Source organism: Mustela nivalis (genome assembly GCF_964662115.1).
Source record: "Mustela nivalis genome assembly, chromosome: 6".
Classification (NCBI taxonomy): Eukaryota; Metazoa; Chordata; class Mammalia; order Carnivora; family Mustelidae; genus Mustela; species Mustela nivalis.
Window position 1 is genome coordinate 46,445,651 of NC_139025.1, and position 25,548 is coordinate 46,471,198.

General features: G+C 35.7%; 1 protein-coding gene across 4 annotated transcripts in view; it reads left to right on the forward strand.

Annotated features, from left to right (window-relative positions):
* The window catches only part of TXNDC16 (thioredoxin domain containing 16), a 106,874-nt gene that overhangs the window by 49,999 nt on the left and 31,327 nt on the right, over positions 1 to 25,548 (forward strand). For all 4 annotated transcript variants that reach the window (XM_082735167.1, XM_082735168.1, XM_082735166.1 and 1 more), the window contains 9 exons: positions 963 to 1,053; positions 5,018 to 5,168; positions 13,098 to 13,264; positions 13,652 to 13,712; positions 18,797 to 18,920; positions 20,908 to 21,051; positions 21,528 to 21,587; positions 23,776 to 23,944; positions 24,284 to 24,420. In XM_082735167.1, the coding sequence (XP_082591293.1) occupies positions 963 to 1,053; positions 5,018 to 5,168; positions 13,098 to 13,264; positions 13,652 to 13,712; positions 18,797 to 18,920; positions 20,908 to 21,051; positions 21,528 to 21,587; positions 23,776 to 23,944; positions 24,284 to 24,420 (1,104 nt within the window). The remainder of the gene's footprint in view (positions 1 to 962; positions 1,054 to 5,017; positions 5,169 to 13,097; positions 13,265 to 13,651; positions 13,713 to 18,796; positions 18,921 to 20,907; positions 21,052 to 21,527; positions 21,588 to 23,775; positions 23,945 to 24,283; positions 24,421 to 25,548) is intronic.

Sequence of the window (25,548 nt, forward strand, 5' to 3'; positions counted from 1 at the left end):
CATTGAGGGGATAGAAGTGTGTATGTGGGGTGAGGTTTTGGGAAAGAGCTAAGTCATCACCTGCCATAGTGGGAAGTCAATAAATAGTAATGATAACACTTTAAAAAATCACGAGATAAGAGTTGGAGGTAAATACCAAAAGAAATAATAAAAGAATTGAAAGTAGCTGTCCCTTGGGAATTGGAAATGGGGTGGAGGGTGGGGGATAAATTGTTGTTTTTCTTAATATGTTTTAGAGAATTGTTTCTTTTTATTTATTTTTTTATTTTTTAATTTTTTAAAAATATTTTATTTATTTATTTGACAGAAAGAGAGAGAGAGAGAGAGAGCGCATGCACAAGTCAGCAGAGCATCAGGCAGAGGGAGACGGAAAAGCAGGCCCCCAGCTGAGCAGAGAGCCTGATGCAGGGTTTGATCCCTGGACTCTGGGATCATGACCTGAGCCAAAGGCAGACGCTTAACCAGCTGAACTACCCAGGCACCCTGAATTGCTTTTTTTAAAACTATGTATAAGAATAAGTTTGAAATGTGTAAGCCTGATTATTCACAGAACCCTACCCCAGGGCAAATAATACATTATATGTTAATAAAAATCATTTAAAAAAGAATAACTTTGATTAAAAGAAAACCAAGCCAGAAACAATAAGTAGGCAATTACATATGTAAAATATAACATGTAAAAATTGGATGGTGGATGCATAGTCTTTCCCCTACTATGAGGAGGAAACTGTCACAGATTTGTCATAGGTTATATTCTCAAGTATAACTCATTTCTATTTCCTATTAACTCTTCTCTTTCCTTGAATAGAATAGACTTTTCATAATTTCTTTAACTGCCTGCATTTTCTCGACTGGGATTCCTACAAGGAATTTTTCTTCGTAATAGAGCTTCAAAGGGTGTAGGACAGTACTCAGAGAGTCACACAAACTAACTTCTTATGTCTCCCAACTCTCTTCTTCAGAACACAGAGCGGTCATGGAAGCTGCTTTTGTATATGGGACTACATACCAGTTTGTTCTAACCACAGAAACTGCCCTTTTGGAAAGTATTGGGTATGTACAAGAGGGATATGTCAACAATTTTATGTTTGCTTCTTTCACATTACTTACTCAGCATCTCCATCAGAGTTTATATCATGGGCTTACCAGAGAGGAATTGTAAGCAGATGGGAATATATAAATGAAACTGCAAATCTCCTTCATTATTACTGTCTTCCATTGTATAGTCTGAAAATGAATTTAAATATACAGAGGTGATATTAGGCTAAGGTGAACAAAGACACTATGGATAAGCCACAATATGTGATCCCATGAGTGGCCAAGCATATTTTAGGAATAGATCTCCCACAGTGATCCCATAGGTTATAAAATAACAGCTTTCATAACTGAACTCCAGAATTTTTTTCTGAGAGTTCTGTAAGTTACTTTGTCAGAATAGTCTTTTTTTTTTTTTTTAAGATTTTATTTATTTATTGGACAGACAGAGATCACAAGTAGGCAGAGAGGCAGGCAGAGAGGAGGAAGCAGGCTCCCCGCCGAGCAGAGAGTCCGATGTGGGGCTTGATCCCAGGACCCTGAGATCAGGACATGAGCAGAAGGCAGAGGCTTTAACCAACTGAGCCACCCAGGTGCCCCTGTCAGAATAGTCTTAAATATATTTAAGTACAGTTTTTGAGCATAATTTTTTAAATGTTTATTTTTCTTGTCTAGTTTCTAGCTTACAATTTTAGGTAGAGGCCTTCTTTTGACTTTTTGCCTGGGCGACCTAGGGTTGACATTTCTTTCCTTTGATAATTATAGACACAGGGAATAGCCAGTGTATTTTAAAGATTTTTCCTCAAAATGCTCTTCAGGAAAATTAATAGGAAGCAAGGCAAAATGGTGATCATGTGACCTTTTTATACCATGCAAGGGTTTTTGTTTTTGTTTTGTTTTTTATTTTTATTTTTCAGAGAATGAGAGAAGCACAAGCAGGGGAAGAGACAGGCACAGGGAGAAGCAGACTCCCTGTTGACAGGAGCCTGATGTGGGATCAATCCCAGGACCCTGAAATCATGACCTGAGCCGAATGCAGACCCTTAACCCATGTCCCAACAATGCAAGAGTTTTTAATTAGCCCTCCTGCTGACCTCTTGGAAAACAGTGACTATTTGATAAAACCACATGCAATTAATTAAGTCCCAGACATTTTACAACTCTGTAAATTTAGAGTTTAGTGCATAGAAGGCTGATTAGGTGAAATGATTTTTTGGAAGTGGCTAGGTGGGGAATAAGGTTGTAGAGAGAAGTTATGTTTTTACTGCACTGTACAACACTGGCCAGCATTTTCTCATTGGCCACCTTTTCTCACTTGTCTCTTCTGATTAGACTGTCATTCTGTGGACTCCTTCATTAATGAATTAAAGAAAACTTTGATGCATGATCACTGTCTATATACAGATTAATATTTTTAACCATTTGGGGACTTTTGCTGACAAAACCACCAAGCTTTGCTATAAGTCACTGAGTCTCAAGATAGGATAAGCAGTGGTTTAGCCAGCTGCTTTGCAACTCTCAGTGTTGACTGCCAGTTTCCCATCCCAGAATGGGGGAAACCTGGTTGTTCTCATCTCATGGTGATTCTGTGACAGCCCTACAGTTTTGCTGCCAGTTAATTGTATATTTTTGTGTGTTCCTAGCTTATTCCTTTTCTGGTGATGAATAGTTGCAGATAAAGGTGACATGCTTAAAACACAGAAGATATAGGTCCCATCATTTATCTTACAAAATCTGTTCAGCAGGATATAACACATACATAGGATATTCTGATCTATGGCTAGACGTGATAATGGTCTGTAAGGATTTTTGCCTTCCCCTATTTTTAAAATGAGAATTTTAAAATATCCAGTTACTCTTTTTTTTTTGGTATACTTTTGAATATTTAATATATTGGAGATGTTTCAGTATTCATCTATTCATGGATGGCAAGATGATAAAGAGTCCAGCCTAGACCTGAAATGATAGGGAGGGACTTTGCCTTCAGAGTACTATAGTCCTCTGATTTCTGGATGAAGTAGTTGGCTATGACTTTGGGTTGTCTCCTAATGGAGGAGAGGTGAATGCATTTTTTTCTTTCATTTGTTCATTCTTTTATTCAACAAATAGTTATTGAATGCCGTCTATACACTAGGCACTATTCTAGTTGCTGGAGCTGTTAACACTGGGTAGGTCTAGTATATTAATCATTATATCATGTTGGGCCTGAATTTGTTTGAAGTTATATGTTGGTTAAGGAGGGTGTATAGGATAGGTAGTATAAGAGGTGGCATGCTATAGGAATACAAGTACGTTTTGTTTTCTCCCCGCACTCCCCTCTTAAAGGGTCTGTGTATAGGCCAAGGATGTTAGCCCCTCACCCCATACATGTTATCATCAGTTAGATCAGAGGTGGTCACCTGATCTAGGGTCAACCAGACCACTGGCTTACCTTAGCAAATGAGATTCCCCTCTCTCAGGAACTTGGAATTGGACATGGAAAAATAGGATTATATAGTGTTTTGGCTCTCTTGCTCATAGGAATGTTTTGGCCATGTAGAAGTAAAGCAGAGAGGGTTGTCTTTATAAATAAAGAGATATGAGAGCTGAAAAATATTAATGGCAAAATGAAGATCCCTTGAACTCCTGCTGTTCAGATCTATACATTTATTCTCTGATTTAATTGCTTGAATTTTCCTTGTGTTCTGTGATATGTGCTTCTACACTTCCAGTAAGCCCCCTCTCCACCTTTTTGGTTTCTGTTACCTACAACCAATGATTTCTGATGAAATAACTTTCCAAAATTATTTTATTATTTCAGAGGTTATGATACCTCAACTGGGTCCTCCTGCTTTCAAAACTTTGCTTTTAATATATGTAACCATATGAGACCCTAAATAGTTCCAAAGTTAAGTACTTTGAGTTTAAGAGTCAAAAATTAAGTACTTTAATTGGGTTTTAGCTATATCGTTTCTTTGTCTAAAGTACCCATTGTCTTATCTTGTTCGGGAAGTTCTATCTTTTTTACAAACCTCTTTTTCCTTTCCTTCTTTCTCCTCTCTGACTTGAGGCAGAATGAAATATTTCTTTGTTTCTCTTAGTACTTTGCATATTGTAGCACTTACAGACTACATTAGAAAAAACTGTATGTCCTTTATAATAAGCCCCTCAAGGATTTGAATCATCTTACTCATCTTAGTCTTTTGTATATGGTATAGGGCCTAACACAGAATAGGCTTTATAGTCCTTGACTGATTGTTTCTTTAACCATTGAATCTATTAGAATTTAGTTTGTAATTAAATTTGAAATCAGTGAACCTCAGATCTCAGTTTGAGCATGTATCAAGAATTAAAATAACATTTTAAAAATAAAAATTTGCAGTATTTTGCCAAACCCTGCTAATGCCATATGGAGATTTTTTAAATGCTATTTTAATTTTGGCAAACTTTACTTACCCACTATAAGTTTATCTTTGAATTCTCTTACTGAAGGGATGCCAGAACTCAAATTATAAGCCATATTTGCTGAGTTTTGTAATATTTCAGATACTAACTCACAAACTCCCACAAACTGTCACATGGTTTCTATCTTAAGGCATGTTTTGGCTGAAGTTTATTCAAAACAGATTTGAGTTTAAATTAAACCTAGAAAATTTGTGTTACAAGGCTTTATTTAGCATAGCTCTAGAAAAGCAACTACATTCGAAGATAATCTCCTTGTCCTCAAGGTGACAGTCTTTTATTTAAAAAAAAAAAAATTGTGTGGACCTGACTATAACCTAATTTAGAAGTTTAGGGAAAAAATTGCTAATACAACTCTAAAACTGTATCTTCTTTTTTGCTTAGGTCCATTTTATTTTGTTTTACTGTTTTAGATTTTTACTTAAAACAGTAACTAAAACACATGAGACTTAAGGATATTTGAACTATGTCTTTCTGAATGGTAGAAAGATAATACATTGAACTTCTTCAAATGAATCTGTCCCTAATTTTTTATTTGTAGCACTGAGGATATTGAAAATGCACATCTCTACTTTTTTCATTGTAAACAAGTCTTGGATTTGACTGAGCAATGTAGAAGAACACTGATGGAACCACCACTGACTACATTGAATATACATAGATTTATTAAGACAATGGAAGCTCCTCTTTTGGTATGTTTCATATTTTATTTTATTTTATTATTTTTTTAAAGATTTCATTTATCTGTTTTGAGAGAGAGAGAGCACGCATAAGCAGGGGGAGGGACAGAGGCAGAGGGAGAGAGAGAATCCAACCCAGACTCCATGCAGAGCACGGATCCCAATGCTAGGCTTGATCCCATGACCCTGAGATCATGATCTAAGCTGAAACCAGGAGCTGGTGGCTCAGCCAACAGACTCACCCAGGCGCCCTGTATGTTTCTTATTTTAATATATTAGGTCATTCACATGTAAAATTTATTACAGTTATGCATTTTACTTAGATGAACTCTATCTTTTTCCCTTTCCTTAGACCTATTGCTTTCACTGAGGGGGATTTAGGAGTATTTGCTTATTAAAGGTAGAATAGAAGATACACTGTTCATGAGATGACATTTTAATGCCTGGAAATATTGTTGTATTGAAATCCAAATATAACCATGTGTAAGTGGAAATATTCTGTGGTAGTTTTAATGAACTGTGACCACTCCAAGATCACAAAGACCACATCATGGTTAAGGAAAGACCTCTTTTGTGAACGTTTTTTAAAAAATTATTTTTATTAACATATAATGTATTATTTGCCCCAGGGGTATAGACCTGTGAATCGTCAGGCTTACACACTTCACAGCACTCACCATAGCACATACCCTCCCCATAACCCAACCATAACCCAACCACCCTCTCCACCCTACCCCAGCAACCCTCAGTTTGTTTTGTGAGATTAAGAGTCTATGGTTTGTCTCTCTCCCGATCCCATCTTGTTTCATTTTTTCCTTCCGTACCCTCCAAGCCCCCCACTCTGCCTCTCAACTTGCTCATATCAGGAAGATTGTATGATAATTGTCTTTCTTTGATTGACTTATTTCTCTCAGCGTGATACCCTCTAGTTCCATCCACATCATTGCAAATGGCAAGATTTCGTGTCTTTTGATGGCTACATAGTATTCCATTATATATATATATACCACATCTTCTGTTGATGGACATCTAGGTTCTTTCCATAGTTTGGCTATTGTGGATTTTGCTGCTATAATACATTCGGGTGCACGTTTCCCTTTGGATCACTACATTCTTTAATTTCCTGGTTGACCCATGCATTCCTTAGTAGTAAGATGCTCTTTAGCCTCCATGTATTTGAGTTCTTTCCAACTTGCCTCTTGTGATTGATTTCTAGCTTCAGAGCACTGTGGTCTGAAAATATGCAGGGAATGATCCCAATCTTTTGGTGCTGGTTGAGACTTGATTTGTGACCCAGGATGTGATCTATTCTGGAGAATGTTCCATGTGCACTAGAGAAGAATGTGTATTCTGTTGCTTTGGGATGGAATGTTCTGAATACATCTGTGATGTCCATCTGGTCCAGTGTGTCATTTAAGGCCTTTATTTCCTTGTTGATCTTTTGCTTAGATGATCTGTCCATTTCAGTGAGGGGGGGGTGTTAAAGTCCCCTACTATTGTTGCATTATTTTCTATGTGTTTCTTTGATTTTGTTATTAATTGGTTTATATAGTTGGTTGCTCCTATGTTAAGGGCATAGATATTTAAAATTGTTAGATCTTCTTATTGGACAGACCCTTTAAGTATGATACAGTGTCCTTCCTCATCTCTTATTAGAGTCTTTGGCTTAAAATCTAATTTATCTGATATAAGGATTGCCACCCCAGCTTTCTTTTGATGTCCATTAGCATGGTAAATTGTTTTCCGCCTCCTCACTTTAAATCTGGAGGTGTCTTTGGGTCTAAAATGAGTTTCTTCTAGACAGCATATTGATGGGTTTTGCTTTTTATCCATTCTGATATGCTGTGTCTTTTGATTGGGGCATTTAGCCCATTTACATTCAGGGTAACTATTGTGAAAGATAGGAAGTTAGTGCTGCTGTATTGCCTGTAAGATGACTGTTACTGTATATTGTCTCTGTTCCTTTCTGGTCTATGTTACTTTTAGGTTCTCTCTTTGCATAGAGGACCCCTTTCAATATTTCCTGTAGGGCTGGTTGGGTGTTTGCAAATTCTTTTAGTTTTTGTTTGTCCTGGAAGCTTTTTATCTTTCCTTCTATTTTCAATGATAGCCTAGCTAGATATAGTATTCTTGGCTGCATATTTTTCTCATTTAGTGCTCTGAATATATCATGTCAGTTCTTTCTGGCCTGCCAGGTCTCTGTGAATAAATCTGCTACCAGTCTAATATTTCTACCATTGTACGTTATGGACTTCTTGTCCTGAGCTGCTTTCAGGATTTTCTCTTTGTTACCAAGACTTGTAAGTTTTACTATTAGATGACAGGGTGTGGACCTATTTTTATTGATTTTGAGGGGGATTCTCTGCACCTCCTGGATTTTGATGCTTGTTTTCTTTGTTGCATTAGGGAAATTCTCTACTATAATTTGCCCCAATATACCTTCTCCCCCCTCTCTCTTTCTTCTTCTTCTTCCGGAATCCCAATTATTCTAATATTGTTTCATCTTATGGTATCACTTCTCTTTCAAATTCTTCCCTTGTGGTCCAGTAGTTGTTTGTCTCTCTTTTGCTCAGCTTCTTTATTCTCCGTTATTTGATCTTCTATATCACTAATTCTCTCTTCTGCCTCATTTATCCTGGCAGTAAGAGCCTCCAATTTTAATTGTACATCATTAATAGCTTTTAAAAATTTCAACTTGGTTAGAATTTAGTTCTTTTATTTCTCCAGAAGGGGATTTTATTTCTCCTGGAAGTTTTTCTCTAGTATCTTCCATGCCTTTTTCAAGCCCACCTAGCACCTTGAGAATTATCGTTCTGAACTCTAGTTGTGACATATTACTAATGTCTGTATTGATTAGGTCCCTAGCCTTTAGTACTGCCCCTTGTTCTTTTTTTTTGTGGTGAGTTTTTCCACCTTGTCATTTTATCCAGATAAGAATATATGAACGAGAGAATAAAATACTAAAAGGGTGGCAAAGACCCCAGAAAAATTATGCTAACCAAATCAGAAGAGACCCAAAACCAGGGGGAGAAGTAAGGGGGAAAAAAGAAATAGAAATTTAAAAAAAAAAAAAAATATATATATATATATATATATATATCTGTTTGTTTGTTTATTTATTTATTTATTTTAGACTGGTGAATAGAACAGAGCCACCCATTTGAGTTTTGGGTGTATTTTGGTCTCTTAGAAGAAACTACCTCCAAAAATTTTAAAGAAAGAGAAACTTATATATATACAAAAATAAGGGTAAACACGATGAAGGGGTAGAATATGCTATAAAGATGAAAATTAAAAAAAAAACTCTAAGTTGGTTGGAAAAAGAAAAAAAATGTGCTCAGGCTGGAGACTAGAATAAAGCCATATGCTAGATTTAGGGTATATTTTGATTTATTAGAAGAAATTATATCCCCAAATTTAAAAAAAACCTATATGTATTCAAAAAATAAAGTCCAATACAATGAAGGGATAAAATATGACTGTAATAATGAAGGTTTAAAAAGATGTTTTTTTTATTTTTTTTTTTATTTTATTTTTTAAAGAGTTTATTCATTTATTTGACAGAGAGAGATCACAGTAGGAGCGAGGAAGGGAAGAGATCACAGAGAGAGAGGAAGGGAAGCAGGCCCCCTGCCGAGCAGAGAGCCCGATGTGGGACTCGATCCCAGGACCCTGAGATCATGACCTGAGCCGAAGGCAGCGGCTTAACCCACTGAGCCACCCAGGCGCCCCTAAAAAGATGTTTTTTTAAAAGAAAGCTATTGTTAAGATAAACTAGTTTAAAAATGTTATAGGAGGAAAGAGGAAAAGTTAAAAAATAGAATAAGAAAAAAAGTAAAATTAAAAACAATTTAACTTTTCAAGACTAAAGGATGATGGGGAAAAAAACCATGAATCCTATGCATTACTTTCTCCTAGCTCTGGAGTTCTGTTGTTCTGCTTGTTCAGTCAGCTTGGTCTTGGCTGGAGGTTCTTGCTGATCTTCTGCGGGGGGTGGGGTGGGGTGGGGGTGTCCTTTTGTAGTGATTATCAAATGTTTTTGACATTTGGGGTGGAATTGCACTGCCCTTGCCAGGGGCCAGGCTAAGTAATATGCTCTGGTTCACTCTTGGGATCTTTTGTTCCCTGAACGTTTCCCTACAGCTCAGGTATAAAAATGGCGGCCTCCCAATTTCCAGCCCAGAGGAGCTGAGAGCTCAGGGCCCCACTCCTCAGTGTGCCCTCAAAGAAAAGCAGTTACTCCTGTCTTCCTGGTTTCCAGCTTCGCTCTGTGCTCACCCAGCCTGTGACTGAGCATTTCTGTCTCTGGCACACAGCTCCATTTGGAGTCTTCAAACCCAGCAGATTCCTGCCACACATTCCTGTGCCACTCCTCCTGGGGGGGGCGGTCCTCTCTGGATCTGGCACTTGTGGAATCCCTGCTCGAAGAGCAGTGGCTCGACTGTGCCGGGTTTCACGGTTTAAGGTAACCCCGAGCTGAGAGCTCACTCCTCGTCTTTGTCTCTGTAGTGGCTTCCCTGCTCCAATACCTGCGAGCTCTGTTACACTCAGACACCTCCAATCTTTCTGTGACCCTACGGGAACTGAGACCACACTGTCCCCATGAGGGCTCTACTCTGCTTTGCCTCTGGAACGATGTCCCTTAGTGGAGCAAACTTCTAAAAGTTCTGATTTTGTGCTCTGCTGCTCCACTGCTTGCTGGGAGCCGGCCCCTCCCGCTGCAGTCTATCTTCCTGTTGCTTCGGATTCACTTCTCTGCATGTCCTACCTTTCAGAAAGTTGTTGATTTTCTGTTCCTAGAATTGCTGCTCTTCTTCTCTTCTATCTCTTGTTGAGTTTGTAGGTGTTCAGATGGTTTGTTAACTATCTAGCTGAACTCCTGGGACCTGATGTCATTTCAGTCTGCTACTCCTCCACCATCTTGCCTCTCTGTCCACTTTATTTTTTAAAGATTCTACTTATTTGTCAGAGAGAGAGCACGAGCAGGGGAGTGGGGTAGAGAGAGAGAAGCAGGCTGCCTGTGAAGCAAGGAGCTCAATGCAGGACTGGATTTCAGGATCATGGGATCATGACTTGAGCCAAAGGCAGATCCTTAACCAACTGAGCCACCCAGGGATCCTGAATGAGCCATCTTTAAAGCAGACCTTTTGCCTCCTGTCCAAAGGCCCTGCTAATGCTACATGGATCAGAGATGAGCTTGCAGATATACAATCAAAATAAGCGATTCTTGTTATTTTAAGTCATTGGGTTTTGGAGTACTTTGCTACACACACACAGTGATAGATGGCCAGAAAACACTCTTTAGGTGATCTTATCTGTTTCTATAGCATTAACTATACTGAGTCTCCAATCCGAACTTTCAGGTAAATTTTTCTTTGGATTTCCTGATCCATATAATTAACTACTAATTAGATGTTTCTCTCCTTAAGCTTAGTATGCCCAACATCTATGTGTTGTCCTTGTCCACCATCTGTTCTTTCTCCATTATCCCTTAATTTACTATCAAGTCATTCATAGCAGAAACCTGGGAAATCATTCTCAAATCCTGCATCTCCCCACATCTAATTTTACATCTTAAATATCTTTTGAATTCTTCATTCTAACAGCCAATGCCTTAATTGAGGTTTTCACCATCTCTCATGTTCTATTTTAGTAAAGTAACTGATGTGGTCTCTATACCTCCCTTTTTTTCTCCCCACTCCTTTAAGTTCATACTTGCCTTTGCTGGTAGAGTAATATTTTTAAACACACATGTTAAAATATTTTGTACAATTTCTAAATGGTTTCAATTCATTTACAGAAGAAAGCCACACTTCCTTAGGAAGAGGTAATGGTTTTTAATGATTTGGCTCCTTGCCAGATCTCTACCCTTACTGCTTATTTCTCGTTTTCAGTTTTTAATGTTGAAATATTGATTGTTCTCCAACTGTTTCTTCAGGTTGTTCTACCTATTCAGGCTTTGGTATAATTCAGTTCAATGTGATTGTAGGACAAGGTCCCCACTTTCTTGCTGCTCATTGGCTGGTGTTGCTCTTAGCTTCTACAGGCTGTTCACAGGTCCTAGCCACAGGGCCTTCTCAAAAAATTACAGCTTCTTCCGTCAGAGCCAGCAGGACAATCCCACTGCATTGTGCCATGACAGTTTCTATAATGGAACCTAATCAAGGGAATGGCTATTTTAGGGACTGGGATTATGCAAGATTGGTGCACCAGGAATCTCGGGGACCATTTTGGAATTTGACCTATCATGGGTAAACATCAATTTTTCTCTAGAAACTTTTAGGATTAAAAAAAATCGTCAATAATTGTAAAGCTTGCAAGAAGGGATCTTCCTGTATATCTACTTTTATTCACTATTTGGTTACTCAGTAGGCTCTTTCAGTCTGGCAATTCATGTTCCTTCAGTCATGGGAAACTTTTGTGTTTATTTCAGTGGCGATTTCTTCCCTTATTTTTTCTCCCTTCTCTCTTTCTGGGGCTCCCATTTGGACATTGGACCTCTTGAACCAGTCTTCACCTTTATTACATTTTCTCCTATTTTCCATCTTTTGCTGTATGTACTTTCTGGCAGATTTGTTCAATTTTAATTTTTATTTCTTTATGGATGCAGTATCTTCCCATCACCTGGAGATTATCAGGGGTGGTTTTCTGAATCTGCTTCCTGAATAGTCTGTGTTGTCTCCATGTTATCTGTTTTTCTCTTTGTTCTGGGTTCTATCTTTTATGTTAGAGGCTTCCCTCAGATGCATGTTACTCCTTGGATATCTGTTTGTGATTTAGAAGATGAACCTTAAAAGCTGATTGGAAGTTCTAGGGATGTACATGAGACTTGTTAATTGTGAATTCTATAGGGTGATTAGACCTGGGCTGCTTTTTGGAGAACCCTAATGTCAGTATCCTCAGGCTTTTTCTTGGGCTTAATGATTCTCAGAAAAGGATCTTCCCATCTTCTGCCCAGAGGACAGAAGTCTGGCCACTTTTATTCTGGGAAATGAGTGGGTAGGGAGTTGGGGGCATCTTAGCATTTGGTTACTTAATGCCCCCACTTTTGGCATGGCATTCACACTCTGAGATTTTCTGAAGTCACCCCCAGATTTCTTCTGGTGTGAGGGAGGAATAGTTGCCTAAACTCAATGGAATTGGAGGGGAATCTCAGTATCTAACTCCTCCAAAGCTTTTACGTGTATTCCTCCTTATTTCAGAGCCTTCCTGCTACTGCCCTCCAGTATTTCTCTCCTGGTTCCAGAGACACCAGGCACTGAAAAACCCTGAGCAATTATAGGGATGCTGTACTTGATTGAACTGTTTCTTAGCTTTCTCTCTCCTGGCTTACTGTTTTGCTTTGTTAGATTCTCCTAAGTCAGTTATTATTCTGTTCTTCAGCTTCCAAAAAATGTTTGCCTTTTTTGTTTTCCTTTCTTCACATATGTATGTTTATCTCCTTTCAAGAAGATCTTCCTGCTATACTTTCCCTGGGATTACTGGAGGGAGTAAAATTAGATGTATATATTCAAGCTGCTGTCCTAACTCAGATGTTCCTCTTGTTTTGTAATACGTCATTACATGTTAAATTTTTATATGAAAGAATTTTTTTCGTCTTTCTATTTCCCTTGAAATATCTCTTTATCAATACTACACTATTTTATTTTATTTTTTTTAATTTCTTTATAATGCTCTTATTCCTTGGGGTTGTGATTTCATGTTTAACTCCTTGTAAATACATTAGTTTTATAATGCTTTAAGTATATAGGTACATCGGGAGGATTAACCTTAGGAAATAATGAGGTCATTTCTGTCACTATTAGATTTATTTCATGGGCTTGTAGTTGGTTTTTTTTTTAATGCATGACTTCATTAATAAGAATTAGAATTTAAATCCAAATGTTGGAACCCTGTTTTCACACAGTGAAGACATTTTGTTTTTTTTTTTTTTAAATGAAGACCGAAGTTGCTGAAGACCCTCAACAGGTTTCAACTGTTCATCTCCAACTAGGATTACCACTGGTTTTTATTGTTAGTCAGCAAGCGACATATGAAGCTGATAGAAGGACTGCAGAATGGGTTGCTTGGCGACTTCTGGGGAAAGCAGGAGTTCTGCTCTTGTTAAGGTATCTTAAACATTATGTATTCACTGTATTTAGCAAAGCACTAGAATTTTTCTCTTTTTAAAATGTGGTAATATCTTCACTTGTAAATAAACTTAGATCTCTAGTAAATTTTAATATAGTTAGAACCAGTTGTTGAGCTAAAGTCTGTATATTAATTATTAGCTTGGTTAAAATTTAGACCTTTAAACTTCGCTAAATGAAGATGGAGATGGAGACTGGAACATCTAGTCTCTATTTATATCTAAAATATCTCAAACTCAGTAAATTGTAATCTTTTTTCATAAATTGTTTTTAGTGTAAGAACTTATAGTTCTCTTTTATGTTGACATCCTGGATGACTGTTCTTCAGATCAGCCATATAAAACATTTATTTCCATTTTGAAAAAGGGACTCTTCAGAAGTGGACATTCCTCAGCATGCTAATGTGGTCTTCAGAAGAGCAGAAGAGGTTAGTTATTTTATGTATTGCTCTACAATGTCTGCTTATTTAAAGAAAGTTCAAATGTGTGGTCATAAAATAATATAAGCTTATTATAGAAACCAAATTCTATAAATTGTCACTATTCAAAGATTATGGCTGTTAACATTTTGGTGTTCTTTTTTTTTTTTCCATTTGTTAGTCTGTCTCTTTTCTCATGTTCATAAATATATATATATATTTTAAGAAAATTAAGATCATGCTATATATCCTACCTGTCACATAAAATTATATCTAATTACTTGCTATTGTGCTATGATGCCTGCCTTTGTACGCTGTTTTGAATATCACTGGTTCTTTCCTTTGGCTAAATTTCTGGAGGTGAAGTTTGTCAAAGGAAATGGGATTTTTTTTTTTTTAAAGATTTTATTTATTTATTTGACAGAGAGAGATCACAAGTAGGCAGAGAGGCAGGCAGAGAGAGAGAGAGAGAGAGGAGGAAGCAGGCTCCCTGCTGAGCAGAGAGCCCGATGAGGGACTCGATCCCAGGACCCTGAGATCATGACCTGAGCCGAAGGCAGCGGCTTAACCCACTGAGCCCCCCAGGCGCCCCGAAATGGGATTTTTTAAGGCTGTTAGAATACATCGTCAAATTGCCTTCGAGAAACCAGCAAGATTTGGAATTCCTTGTTGTTCATACACTTTGCCACTACTGAGCATCATCATGTTAAAAAAAAAAATCTTCTCAACCCACAAAGTTCCTGTTTTAATTTGCATATTTTTGATTACTCGTGAGGTTGAACATTTTTAAAAGCTTATTCCCGTTTATTTGCCTTTGTAAATTTCTGTTAATGTTCCTTTTTCTTATGTTTCTTAAAATTTTTTTTAATTGTTAAGAACTCTTTAATTCTGCACATTTCAAAATATTATATAAATATGCTGAATAATTGATGTGTTTTTGAACTGCCAGTTAAAAAAATTTTTTTTTTAAATTGACCTAACTGATCTCTACACCCAACATAGGGCTCAAACTAATGATCCCAAGATCAAGAATTGGGTGCTCTACCGACTGAGCCAGCCAGCCAGGGGCCCCTGAACTGCCTGATAATTTAAACTTAAATTCTCTTGCCTAGGGCTATGGCATGAATACCAGGTCAATGGTTAGAAGACTGGATTCTGTTCCTTTGGTTCTGGGACTGGATTAATAAATTAACTTCGTCAAGCTCAGTTTTCTCATTTGTGAAATATTTGCAAAACCTTCCCTTATAACTTACAAGAAATTTATAAGACAAAATAGGAAAATACTTTGAAAACTGTAGTATTGTTCAAATGTAGTATGGGGCTAGTATGTTCTGCTTTTTGGCTAGGTCATGGAAAGAGTATTTCTGAAGCTGTTTTTTTGCTGATAGGTCAAGATCCTTAAATAAGAAATTATAATATTTATTATTAGGAAATAGGTTTTTTGGAAAAATTAAAATTCATGATGGTTTCTGAGTTTGATGTCTTAAATTATTAAAATACAGTAAAATATAGTAATTGCTAAAATATAGTAATATAGTAATGTATAACATGCAGTAAGATAGGTAATAAGATAGCTATCTCTGTGAAGATATTTTCTGTAAAGGATAGATGAGTCTTTTCTATGAATCTCTTTATTAAATTCAGTGTAATTTTTTTTTTAACCTTCTCATCAGGGCAATAATGTTCATTCTGGGTTGGTATAATCATTCTTTCTCTCTCCTTTCCAGGCAAAGGGTTTGAGGGTCCTTAAAGTATAGAACTGGTTGTATAGATAGTATTGTATGCTTATATTACTGTATTATAAGCCTTGTATAGTGAGTTTAAAACATATCATTTAGTATTGTGTTAGTTCTTCAGAATTTTTTTCCTAGGGCACTAATTAGCAATATAGTATTAAGAGTTTATGCTACAGAATCTTACTGCCTAGTTCAAATCCCACTTTGTAACTCTGGGCAAATTACTTGACTTCTATATGTCTCTCTCTCTCTCTCTCTCTTTCTTTTTCATTGTAAAGAAGGGTTAATAATAATAAACCTACTTTAATGAGTTGTTGGGTCAGTATATTAAAAGAAATAATGGAAAGTGCTAAATTAGCACAGGATCCAATACATTTGTATTGGATCAATAAATACTAATACTAATACTAATACTCATCCATTTATCCTTTCCATAAGTATTTATTGTGTACCTGCTTTGTTTCAGGCACAGGCCTAGGCTGAGGATGTAACAGTGAACAAAAGCAAGTTTTTGCCCTCATGGAGCTAATATTCTAGTGGCAGGAGACAAATACAAAACCAGTATAGCTAGAATTTCAGATGGTATTAAAGACAATGGAAAAAAAAATCAAGGTAAGGTGAGAGAGTAGTCTTGGAAGACCTCACTGATTAGAAACAATAAAGCAAAGGAATATGCCTGTGGATATGTGGGGAAAGAGTCTTCTAGGCCGAGAGGACACATGTGCAGAAGCCCTGAGGAGAAGAGTTGTTTGTGTTTCAGCATAGTATTATGAGGGAAAGTGTTAATGCCTAGGATATTTCTTAGTACCTGAGTTTTTATTTTTATTTCTATTTATTTATTTATTTATTTATTTTTTAAAGATTTTATTTATTTATTTGACAGAGAGAGATGACAAGTAGGCAGAGAGGCAGGCAGATAGAGAGGAAGGGAAGCAGTCTCCCCACTGAGCAGAGAGTCCAATGTGGGACTCGATCCCAGGACCCTGAGATCATGACCCAAGCCGAAGGCAGTGGCTTAGCCCACTGAGCCACCCAGGCGCCCCAGTACCTGAGTTTTTAAAAGCCCTTTTTTAATTCCTTTCTTCAGAGCTTTTTTTCTTTTTTTAATAAAATCTACCAAATTGAAAAGTAGGAAAAAAATGAACAACCATATCTTACTACCTAGATTCAGCAATTAATATTTTATTCTGTTTGTTTCACCTGTCACTTTTTCTGAAACATTCCAAAGAATACTTGATATAATGACATTTACCCATAAATATCTAGCATGAAACTCTAAAAATTATTGTTGTTCTTCTATATATAACCACAATCTTATTATCACACTTAACAAAATTGACAGTAACTTGTTATATCATAGTGTAATCTCATAGCCAATTCCTACTCCAATTTTCTCATCTTAAAATTATTTTCTATAGATGTTTTTTGTGAACCAAAATTTAGTTAAGGATTATGAATTGCATTTGGTGTGTTTCTTAAATGTCTCAATGTCTTCTTTTCCCCCATGATAGTGCCTTTTAGATAAACTGGCCAGGGTTTCCATATTTTGGATTTGTCTCTTTTGCTTTTGTCTGCCTTGCTCCTTTGTTCCCTTATGTTTCCTAAAAACTGGAAGTCAGATTGCCTAGCTCCATTAAACATTCTGGGTAAGAATACTTCATACTTCTGGTTCATTTGTATTTTATCTTATCCTAACATGGAGGATGTCTGGTTTTCTCACATAATGATGCTAGCTTTGATTACTGAATTAGGGTAGAGACAGTTAATTTTCTCCATCATAAAAGATGCATTTCCCTTATCCAATTAGCAAATAGACTGTAGATAGAAATGCAAACAAAACCACTAGAGATACCAGTACTTACCCCCCAGAATGGCTAAAAATTTAAGAAGTAACAATAGCAAGTGTTTGTAAGAAGGTAGAGTTACAAGAACTTTTGGTAGGAGAGTAAATTAGTATAATGAAAATTGGAAATATATCTGGCAGTGCTTCCTAAAGCTGAGGCTATGTATATATCACATGAACCAGCTGTTTCATTCCTAAGCATTGCCCAGCAGAAATGTGTATACACGTGCACCAAAAGACAGCTATAGTAATGTTCCTAGCAGTTAGTATTTATGATGGTCCAAAGCTGGAAATAACATACATCCTTAAGCAATAGAGTGGATAAACACATACATGCATATGGTACATACTAGTATATTCGTACAATGTATTCATCATTGGAAAAGAATAAACTGCTTTTGAATGTAACCTGAATATACCTCACAAATAGTGTTGAGCAAAAGAAGGGAAATGTTGTCACAGAAAGATTATAAGCTGTATATAATTCTAGTATGTAAATTTCAAACTGGCAAAATTTATAGATGGTGATGAAAGTCAGAATAGTGATTACCTTTGGGGGATGGTGATGACAGGGAGAGGCAAGGAGATGGCCTCTGGGTGTGCTGGGTAATGCTCTGTATCTTAACCTGTGTGGTGGTTATATAAGTGTATCAGCTCTGTAAAAATTCATCAAACTACACACTTATAATTTGTGTTCTTCCTTTGTGGGTATTGTATTTGAATAAAAAAGTTTATTACCACAATATCTATGTATACTCCAAACAAATTTGGTTTGACTTTCATCATTATACATTTTAACCCCATTATTATTTCCACAGAAGTAACAAGTTGCTCACTTTGTAATATTAAAAAGATGAATATGTGATATCAAAGAACAAACACACTTTAGAGTTATTTTATAGCTTTATTCTCATGCACAGTTACAGTCAAGAATGATTTATTAAAATAATCTAGTGGTCTAAAATTTCATGTTTTTAAGATGCGATAGTTGGGTATTAGTGAAAGAGATTACAATGGAATAATCTCAATGGGTTAGATTTGGTATTCTTAAAATACCTGGGGCAAATTGTAGTTTTAAATGTTTTTAGCTAAATTTTAGCAGAATTGTTATAGGATGAGATACTATTTTGAATATATCTGTGGAATATCTAAATAATTTTGATTGGTTCTGTTTATGATTAAGTTGTGTGTGTGTGTGTATGTATTCCTTTTATATTGAGTTGGGACATGCTGTTATGTGTGAAATGTTGCAGACTTCAGTATAATGTAATTATGACAGGCAAGTGAGACGACTAGTTGTTTTTTGCCCTTTTCTTTCTTTAGTATACACTATCTTTAGATAAAATATGCTTTGGATTCTTTCTATAATGATTATGGAATTCCCTTTTTTGTTTTATTTAATTTTAAAACTGGAGTTCTAAAGATTTAGTTTCATTTTAATATCAAACAAGTAAAACATTTTTATTAAAATGGCATATTTTTAGTCATGATTTTAAAAATGAATGTATTTCTAGGGAGTGCCAGTGGAATTTTTGGTCTTACATGATGTTGATTTAATAATATCCCGTGTGGAAAGTAATATGCACATTGAAGAAATACAAGAAGATGAAGATGAGGACATGGCAAGTCCAGATATGGGTAATAAGTTTTGTGATGCTTCTTCCCCCTCCACCCCCTATTTATGCTTGGCACCCATAAGATCAGTGAAATTTCAGTGAATTAACTTTCTCATAGAATGTTTTGACAGTTAAGAATATGAAAATACCTGGAGAAACCTATTTTGAATAATATCTTATCAAGTTAATTTGATAGAAAAGGTAAGGATGCTATATTTTGTTGAGTGTAATACATTTCATTGTTACATGCCAGGCTTCTAGCTTTCCACATCTGTGCCTTTATCTTCTAAATCGGTTCTTTCAGCCCTCCTCGTCTCTTCCATGTTTAGAAAAAATAACCTAGGAGCCACAACTTGGTATTTTACTTTTCTTTTTCCTATAAGGATATGAAATTCTAGTAAATATTGTTGGATTTGTAATTGTAAATAAATCTGATTCTTAACAATTTGGGAGTACATTTCAGTAACATTTAAAACTTCTTGTTTTAACCCATTTCATTCCTTTTTATTATACTTATTGCTTATGTTTTTGAAGTATAATGTAGTTTCAGGGCTATTCTCCTACACATTATTTACTTTGATTGAGTTGGCTGATGTCCCCCTCATTTCGTAGATGAAGAATCTGTGGTTTAGCAGGGAGATGTTGGAAGAAGAGGACAAGAATGGATTAGAAAATAAGAAAGGGGGGCGCGTGGGTGGCTCAGTGGGTTAAAGCCTCTGCCTTTGGCTCAGGTCATGATCTCAGGGTCCTGGGATCGAGCCCCGCATCGTGCTCTCTGCTCAACAGGGAGCTTGCTTCCTCCTCTCTCTCTGTCTCTCTACCTATTTGTGATCTATCTGTCAAATAAATGAATAAAATCTTAAAAAAAAAAAGAAAATAAGAAAGAACTGGAAGGAAATGAAAATATGTGAATAAGAAGGAAAAAATATAGTAAATAGGAAAATAGGCCTTTATTAATTTTGGTATTGAAGTTGTAACTTGTTAGTGTCATGAGGTTTTAAAGTTCCTTTAAGATAGTGTAGTATAACTCTTATGTTTCAGATTTAACACTAAGGGAGAGTAATGTGACTGACTAGAGTCTCATGGCTGAAACCTGTGGAGATGCACTGTAATTCAGATCTAGTATTTTTACTTTATAGTATTAGAAATCATATGAAAATAATACTCTCATTTGTAAATTGTCTTCCTCCATTCCTTTCTTTGTAATGTGTTATTATAAAGAATTATGAACTTAGCATAAAGTAAGCAGGATAATAGAACAAATCTCCTGGTATCCATTACCTGGCCCCACCCAACCACCATCAATGCATTGCTATCCTGTTCCAGTCACTGCCCACCCTTATTATTTTGTTGCAAATCCCAAATATAGAGTTTCATCCAAAAAGATTTCCCTGTACATTTCAAAAATATAAGGATTCTCCTTTTAAAATTAACTTAATGAGCACTGGGTATTATATGCAACTGATGACTCACTGAATTCTACTTTAGAAACTAATAATAGAGTATATGTTAATTAAATAAAAAATTGAAAACATAAAAATAAAAAATGAGCATAATTGGGGCACCTGGGTGGCTTAATTCGTCAAGTGTCCAATTCTTGATTTTGGCACAGGTTATGATCTCAGGGTCATGAGATCAAACCCTGTGTTGGGCTCTTTTATGTCTTAGAGCCTTCATATATATTTTTCCTTTTGTCTAAGACATTTTTCTAAAAAGTTTGGATTCTCTAGCTGGAAGGCTTTGGCTCTCTGGATCTGAATCTCCCTATTACAATGTCTCAGGTACCATTTTCTTTCCTTAAACTGACACAAGTTACAACTATGTGTTTATTCAGTGATGAGTTTATTGTCTGACTTTTCTGTAAATAGGAGCTCCACGTGGTCAGGGACTAAGTCTGTTTTGTTTACTGTTTTCCCTACTGTCCATCACAGTGCTTGTCATACAGTAGAATTTGTATTTATATAAGTTATGCATTAAAATATACATTAATTTATTTTTGAACATTTTAGATATTCAAGATGATGAAGTGGCAGAAACTGTTTACAGAGATAGGAAGAGACGGTTGCCTTTGGAACTCACGGTGGAACTGACAGAAGAGACTTTTAACACGACAGTAGTGGCTTCTGATAGCATAGTGCTTTTCTATGCTGGTTGTGAGTATGAGTCTTCAGAGTCAGGGAATATTATGTATTAGAGGATTCAAAGTGGGTGGATTTTATTTTTGCATTCTGTATATTGCATGTTGTAGAATGGCATAGTGTTCATATGTCCCAACTAGGCTGCACATATTGAAACATTTACTAATTTACTAATTTAGAAAAATTACCAATTCATGCTGATGTTTTTAATATATTAACAGTCTTATGGATCTCTAAGACATATACTCCTTTTAACTTCAAGAAAAAGCCCTTCAACTATTTTCCTTGCATTATGAGTGCAGAAAATTAGTTGCATTTAGAATCCTCTTAAATGATTGCATACTATTGGGTACCATATATTAGAATATTTCTTATGAAGGAATAACAGTTTTGGGAAATCCTATAAATCAGTATGATTGTAAATGTATAGTTGCGGATGCTTTGGAGATACGCATGTTGCAGTATCTGTTGAATTTTTTATTTTAATGTAGGGCAAGCAGTATCCATGGCATTTCTGCAGTCCTATATCGATTTGGCAATTAAATTAAAAGGTATGTAATGTGGTATACATGCTTATTTTCTTGATTTTAAGCTATAGCTATTTGTAAAACTCTATCATGCTAAAGATGAAGAAAACCATGTAAAATTTCATGTTTTATATTTGTGTCTCCAACATTACATTAATGAACCATAAGTTTCAGAAATGCTCAGAAGCATTCATCTTGGTTCTTTTCATGGACCTGTCTTCAGTAGTAGTTAGAGAGCCTATGTATTAAGTACTTGTGGCCACACAGTTAATCCAGTAATCATTTTGGCTGAATTCATTTAGCAAACATTTACTGAGTGCCTACTCTTGAGCCAGTTACTATTAAATATTAAATGAGTACTAAATACCCTTAAACAAAAATGTGACAGATAAGACCCAATCTCACAGTCTAACCAAAGATCTAAGATCTCAGTGTTCTTAAAGCTGTTTAGTTAGCTCCTTATGGACTGGGATATTTTTTAATAGCCAAAGTCTTTTAACTGTTCTATGAAAACCTGATCCAGGGGTAGGTAAATAAGAATTCAAGGAATAGACTTGAATTCAAGGAATGGGCTTGAATTCAAAATACCTATGCCATCGTTCTAGTGAAGACATAAGGAGAGGTAAGGAGGCATATTAGTAAGAGAGAGGTAATGTTGGATTAGGATAATGTTTTATAATCATTTGAATAAGAATGTATCATGCTTCATATCTGTAATATGCCTTTTCCTACAGTTTTTCTTGTTTTTTTTTTTTCCTTAGCTATGCTAATTAACTAGGCTTATTATTTTAGCTACTTTAAGAATGTATCCACCATTTAGTTTTTTGGGGCACTAGCTTACAGGTTCTTTCAATTTTTAGTAAGTTCTTTGTAGGTAGATACCATATCTTGTACTTAGTTCAATGGACTTGGCATATTGACTTACATTGTAGAATATTTGGGGTTTAATAATTGTTGAATAAATGAATAAGCTAATAGTATATAACTTATTTATATACTAGGAACTTTTATGAACTTAAGAAATTAATTCCAGAAAGTCAGTCCTAAATATAACATGTTCTATGGTAATAAAAACATAAGAGATTTTAAAAATCACTTTGAACCATTTTTCCTCAGTTCATTTCTCAACCACATTTGATCCAACTTCTGATTTCTTCATTACCCAAGTGAAGAGGTGATTAAGTCTCAGATAATGTGATTCCTAATATATTTTTAAAAAATCCTGTTACTCTTTCAGTTTCTCCTTCCTAGATGCAATCTATGGAAAGATTTAAATTCCTTTTTTAAGGTTCTCCAACCTCATTGGCAAAAAATTAAGAGAAAGAAAAAGGAATGGAAGAAAAATATAAGCCATAATGAAGAAATAATTGGATAATGTCCCTGAATAATAGAATTATCCCCCAACCCAGCCCATTTGTCAATACCAAATGAAATGGAAACAGATTCCTTTACAGTCTTTTCTATTAATGAACAAATAAAGAGACTCCCAGGCCCCTCAGTGCAAGGACTCTGAGTTGTATTTGTTTGTAGAATAAAAAAGCAGATAACCAACCCAAGACTTGATTTCCTTTTTCATTTAGGACGTTCTATATGAGTAACAATCCTTTTAGTAATTAGATAATCAGATAAAGGGACTGTTTTAGAAGTTCAGGGGGCTTAATGTAGAAATGCATAGTATGGGTATGGTCTACTACATCATACTACGCCAAATTGGAAGACTATTGTAATACTTTAGGCATGAGTCCTATAACTTTTCATGTTGACTTTGTGGGGAAAAAACCACTTCTATCTAAGACGATGAAGAATATTTTATACTCAGTCACAAGGTGGCAGCATATATCAAATTTTTATACCTACCCGTACCTAGTAGCTATAGCTAAGAGAATCTGGGTTTTTTTGTTTTAAATCTTTAAATTAGGAACACCTTTGGAAATTCATGCATTGATCAGGTATCAGGGATGTAATACTGCAGACATCTTAGACTCTACTGGCAGATGAATATGGAAAAGGGACCCAAAAATAGAGCAGCAAAGGAGATGGGAAAATAAGCCAGTTGGGGAAGGGATTGCAAAAATCAAGGGAAGAGAGTGTCCAGTAGAAGCCATTCATGCTGACGAGAGGTTAAAAAAGAATGGGGTAAAAATGTTGTTAAGTCTACACAACTGAGTTTTCTACATTAATATTTATAAAATGTGCATTTCCTCTTGTTTAGGCACATCCACTATGCTGCTTGCTAGAGTGAACTGTGCAGATTGGTCTGATTTATGTACTAAGCAAAATGTCACTGAATTTCCTGTTGTGAAGATGTATAAGGAAGGCGAGACCCCAGTGTCTTACACTGGAATGTTAGGAACTGAAGATCTCCTAAAATTTATCCAGCTGTGAGTATTCAGCTTCTCCCTAAGACTTTTAAATTTTGAGGTTTATAAACTTAATTCCCATACTTTGTAGACACACCTTGAATAGGTTAAGGAGTAAGGAAATGAAATCACAGGATAAGGTGAAGAGAGCTTATTCCTTCACTTCAGGGGAGGTTGAGGTTGTGTTTAATGAGGGTGTTTTTTTTTTTTTTTAATTAGAATAGTATTTGTCTTTATTTTGTCAGATATTTACCCTGTGGAATATAGTGTTCGTTAGTGTCAGTATGTTTTATTTTTTTTTTTGCAACCTGAAAAGTATCCTTAAAAATTAATTTTGAATATAGCTATCTATTCATTCAGCAACAGGATTTCATGCCCAGTGAACATAACATCGGTCCAAGAAGCAGAAGAGTATTTAAATGGGGAATTACATAAAGACCTGATCTCCTACTCTAGTGTGTCAGTGCTGGGACTGTTTAGTCCAAACATGACAACAGGTAAGGAGTTAGGTAATAGTTAAAAACTTGATTGCTAGTTTTTAAAAAAATGAATTAATATCTTTTTTAATGATTAAGAACTCAAATTACAGAATTTTGAAATTAAACTTGAAGGAAAAAATCCAAGATTATTTAGTTGTGAATTTATTTATTTATTTTTAAAAAGATTTTATTTATTTATTTGACAGAAAGAGGTCACAAGTAGGCAGAGAGGCAGGCAGAGAGAGAGGAGGAAGCAGGCTCCCCGTGGAGCAGAGAGCCAGGACCCTGGGATCAAGACCCAAGCCCGAAGGCAGAGGCTTAACCCACTGAGCCATTCAGGCGCCCCCAAATTTGTTTATTTATTTAAATATTTTATGTATTTATTTGAGAGAGAGAGAATGAGAGAGAGAGAGAGAGAAGATGAGGGGCAAGGTCAGAGAGAGAAGCAGTCTCCCTGCTGAGCAGGAAGCCCGATGCCGGACTCAATCCTAGGACTCTGGGATCATGACCTGAGCCAGAGGCAGTTGCTTAACCAGCTGAGCCACCCAGGTGCCCTAGTTGTTAAATTTTGGTATAATTCTTTCCCTCTTTTCTCTGTTTAACTATGTATTGCATATTTGTATATATTTTAATGTAATTGGGCTAGTGCTGTGTATCTAGGTTAGTATTTTGCTGTTTTTATTTAATATTACATGGGTGCTTTTTTCCCCTATGATTAATATTCTTCAAAATCATCATGGCTATGTATTTGGATGCATATACCATAATTTATTTACCAACAAATAAGATCTGTCATTTCACTCTTTTCTTTTTGCTATAAAGAATTTTTTAATTTATACATCTATCTGTGGAATTTAGACTGTTTATATTCCCAGTAGGAGGATAACTTTATGTTTTCTATAAGCTGTGCGTTATATGTGTTATTCATTTTTTAAAAATGGGGTTTTAGTGCTTGTCTAATGAATTACTATGAGATTTTTATGTATTAAGGATATTAGATTCTTGATATTTTGTTTCAGTTATTTTCCCCCAGTTTGGTTGTTAGCTTTAATAATTTTGTATTTAGCAGTTTAAAATTTGTTTTCAAATGTATTGATTTTGAGATTTATCCACTGATTTCAGTTATAGAAAATCTCTATCATCCTT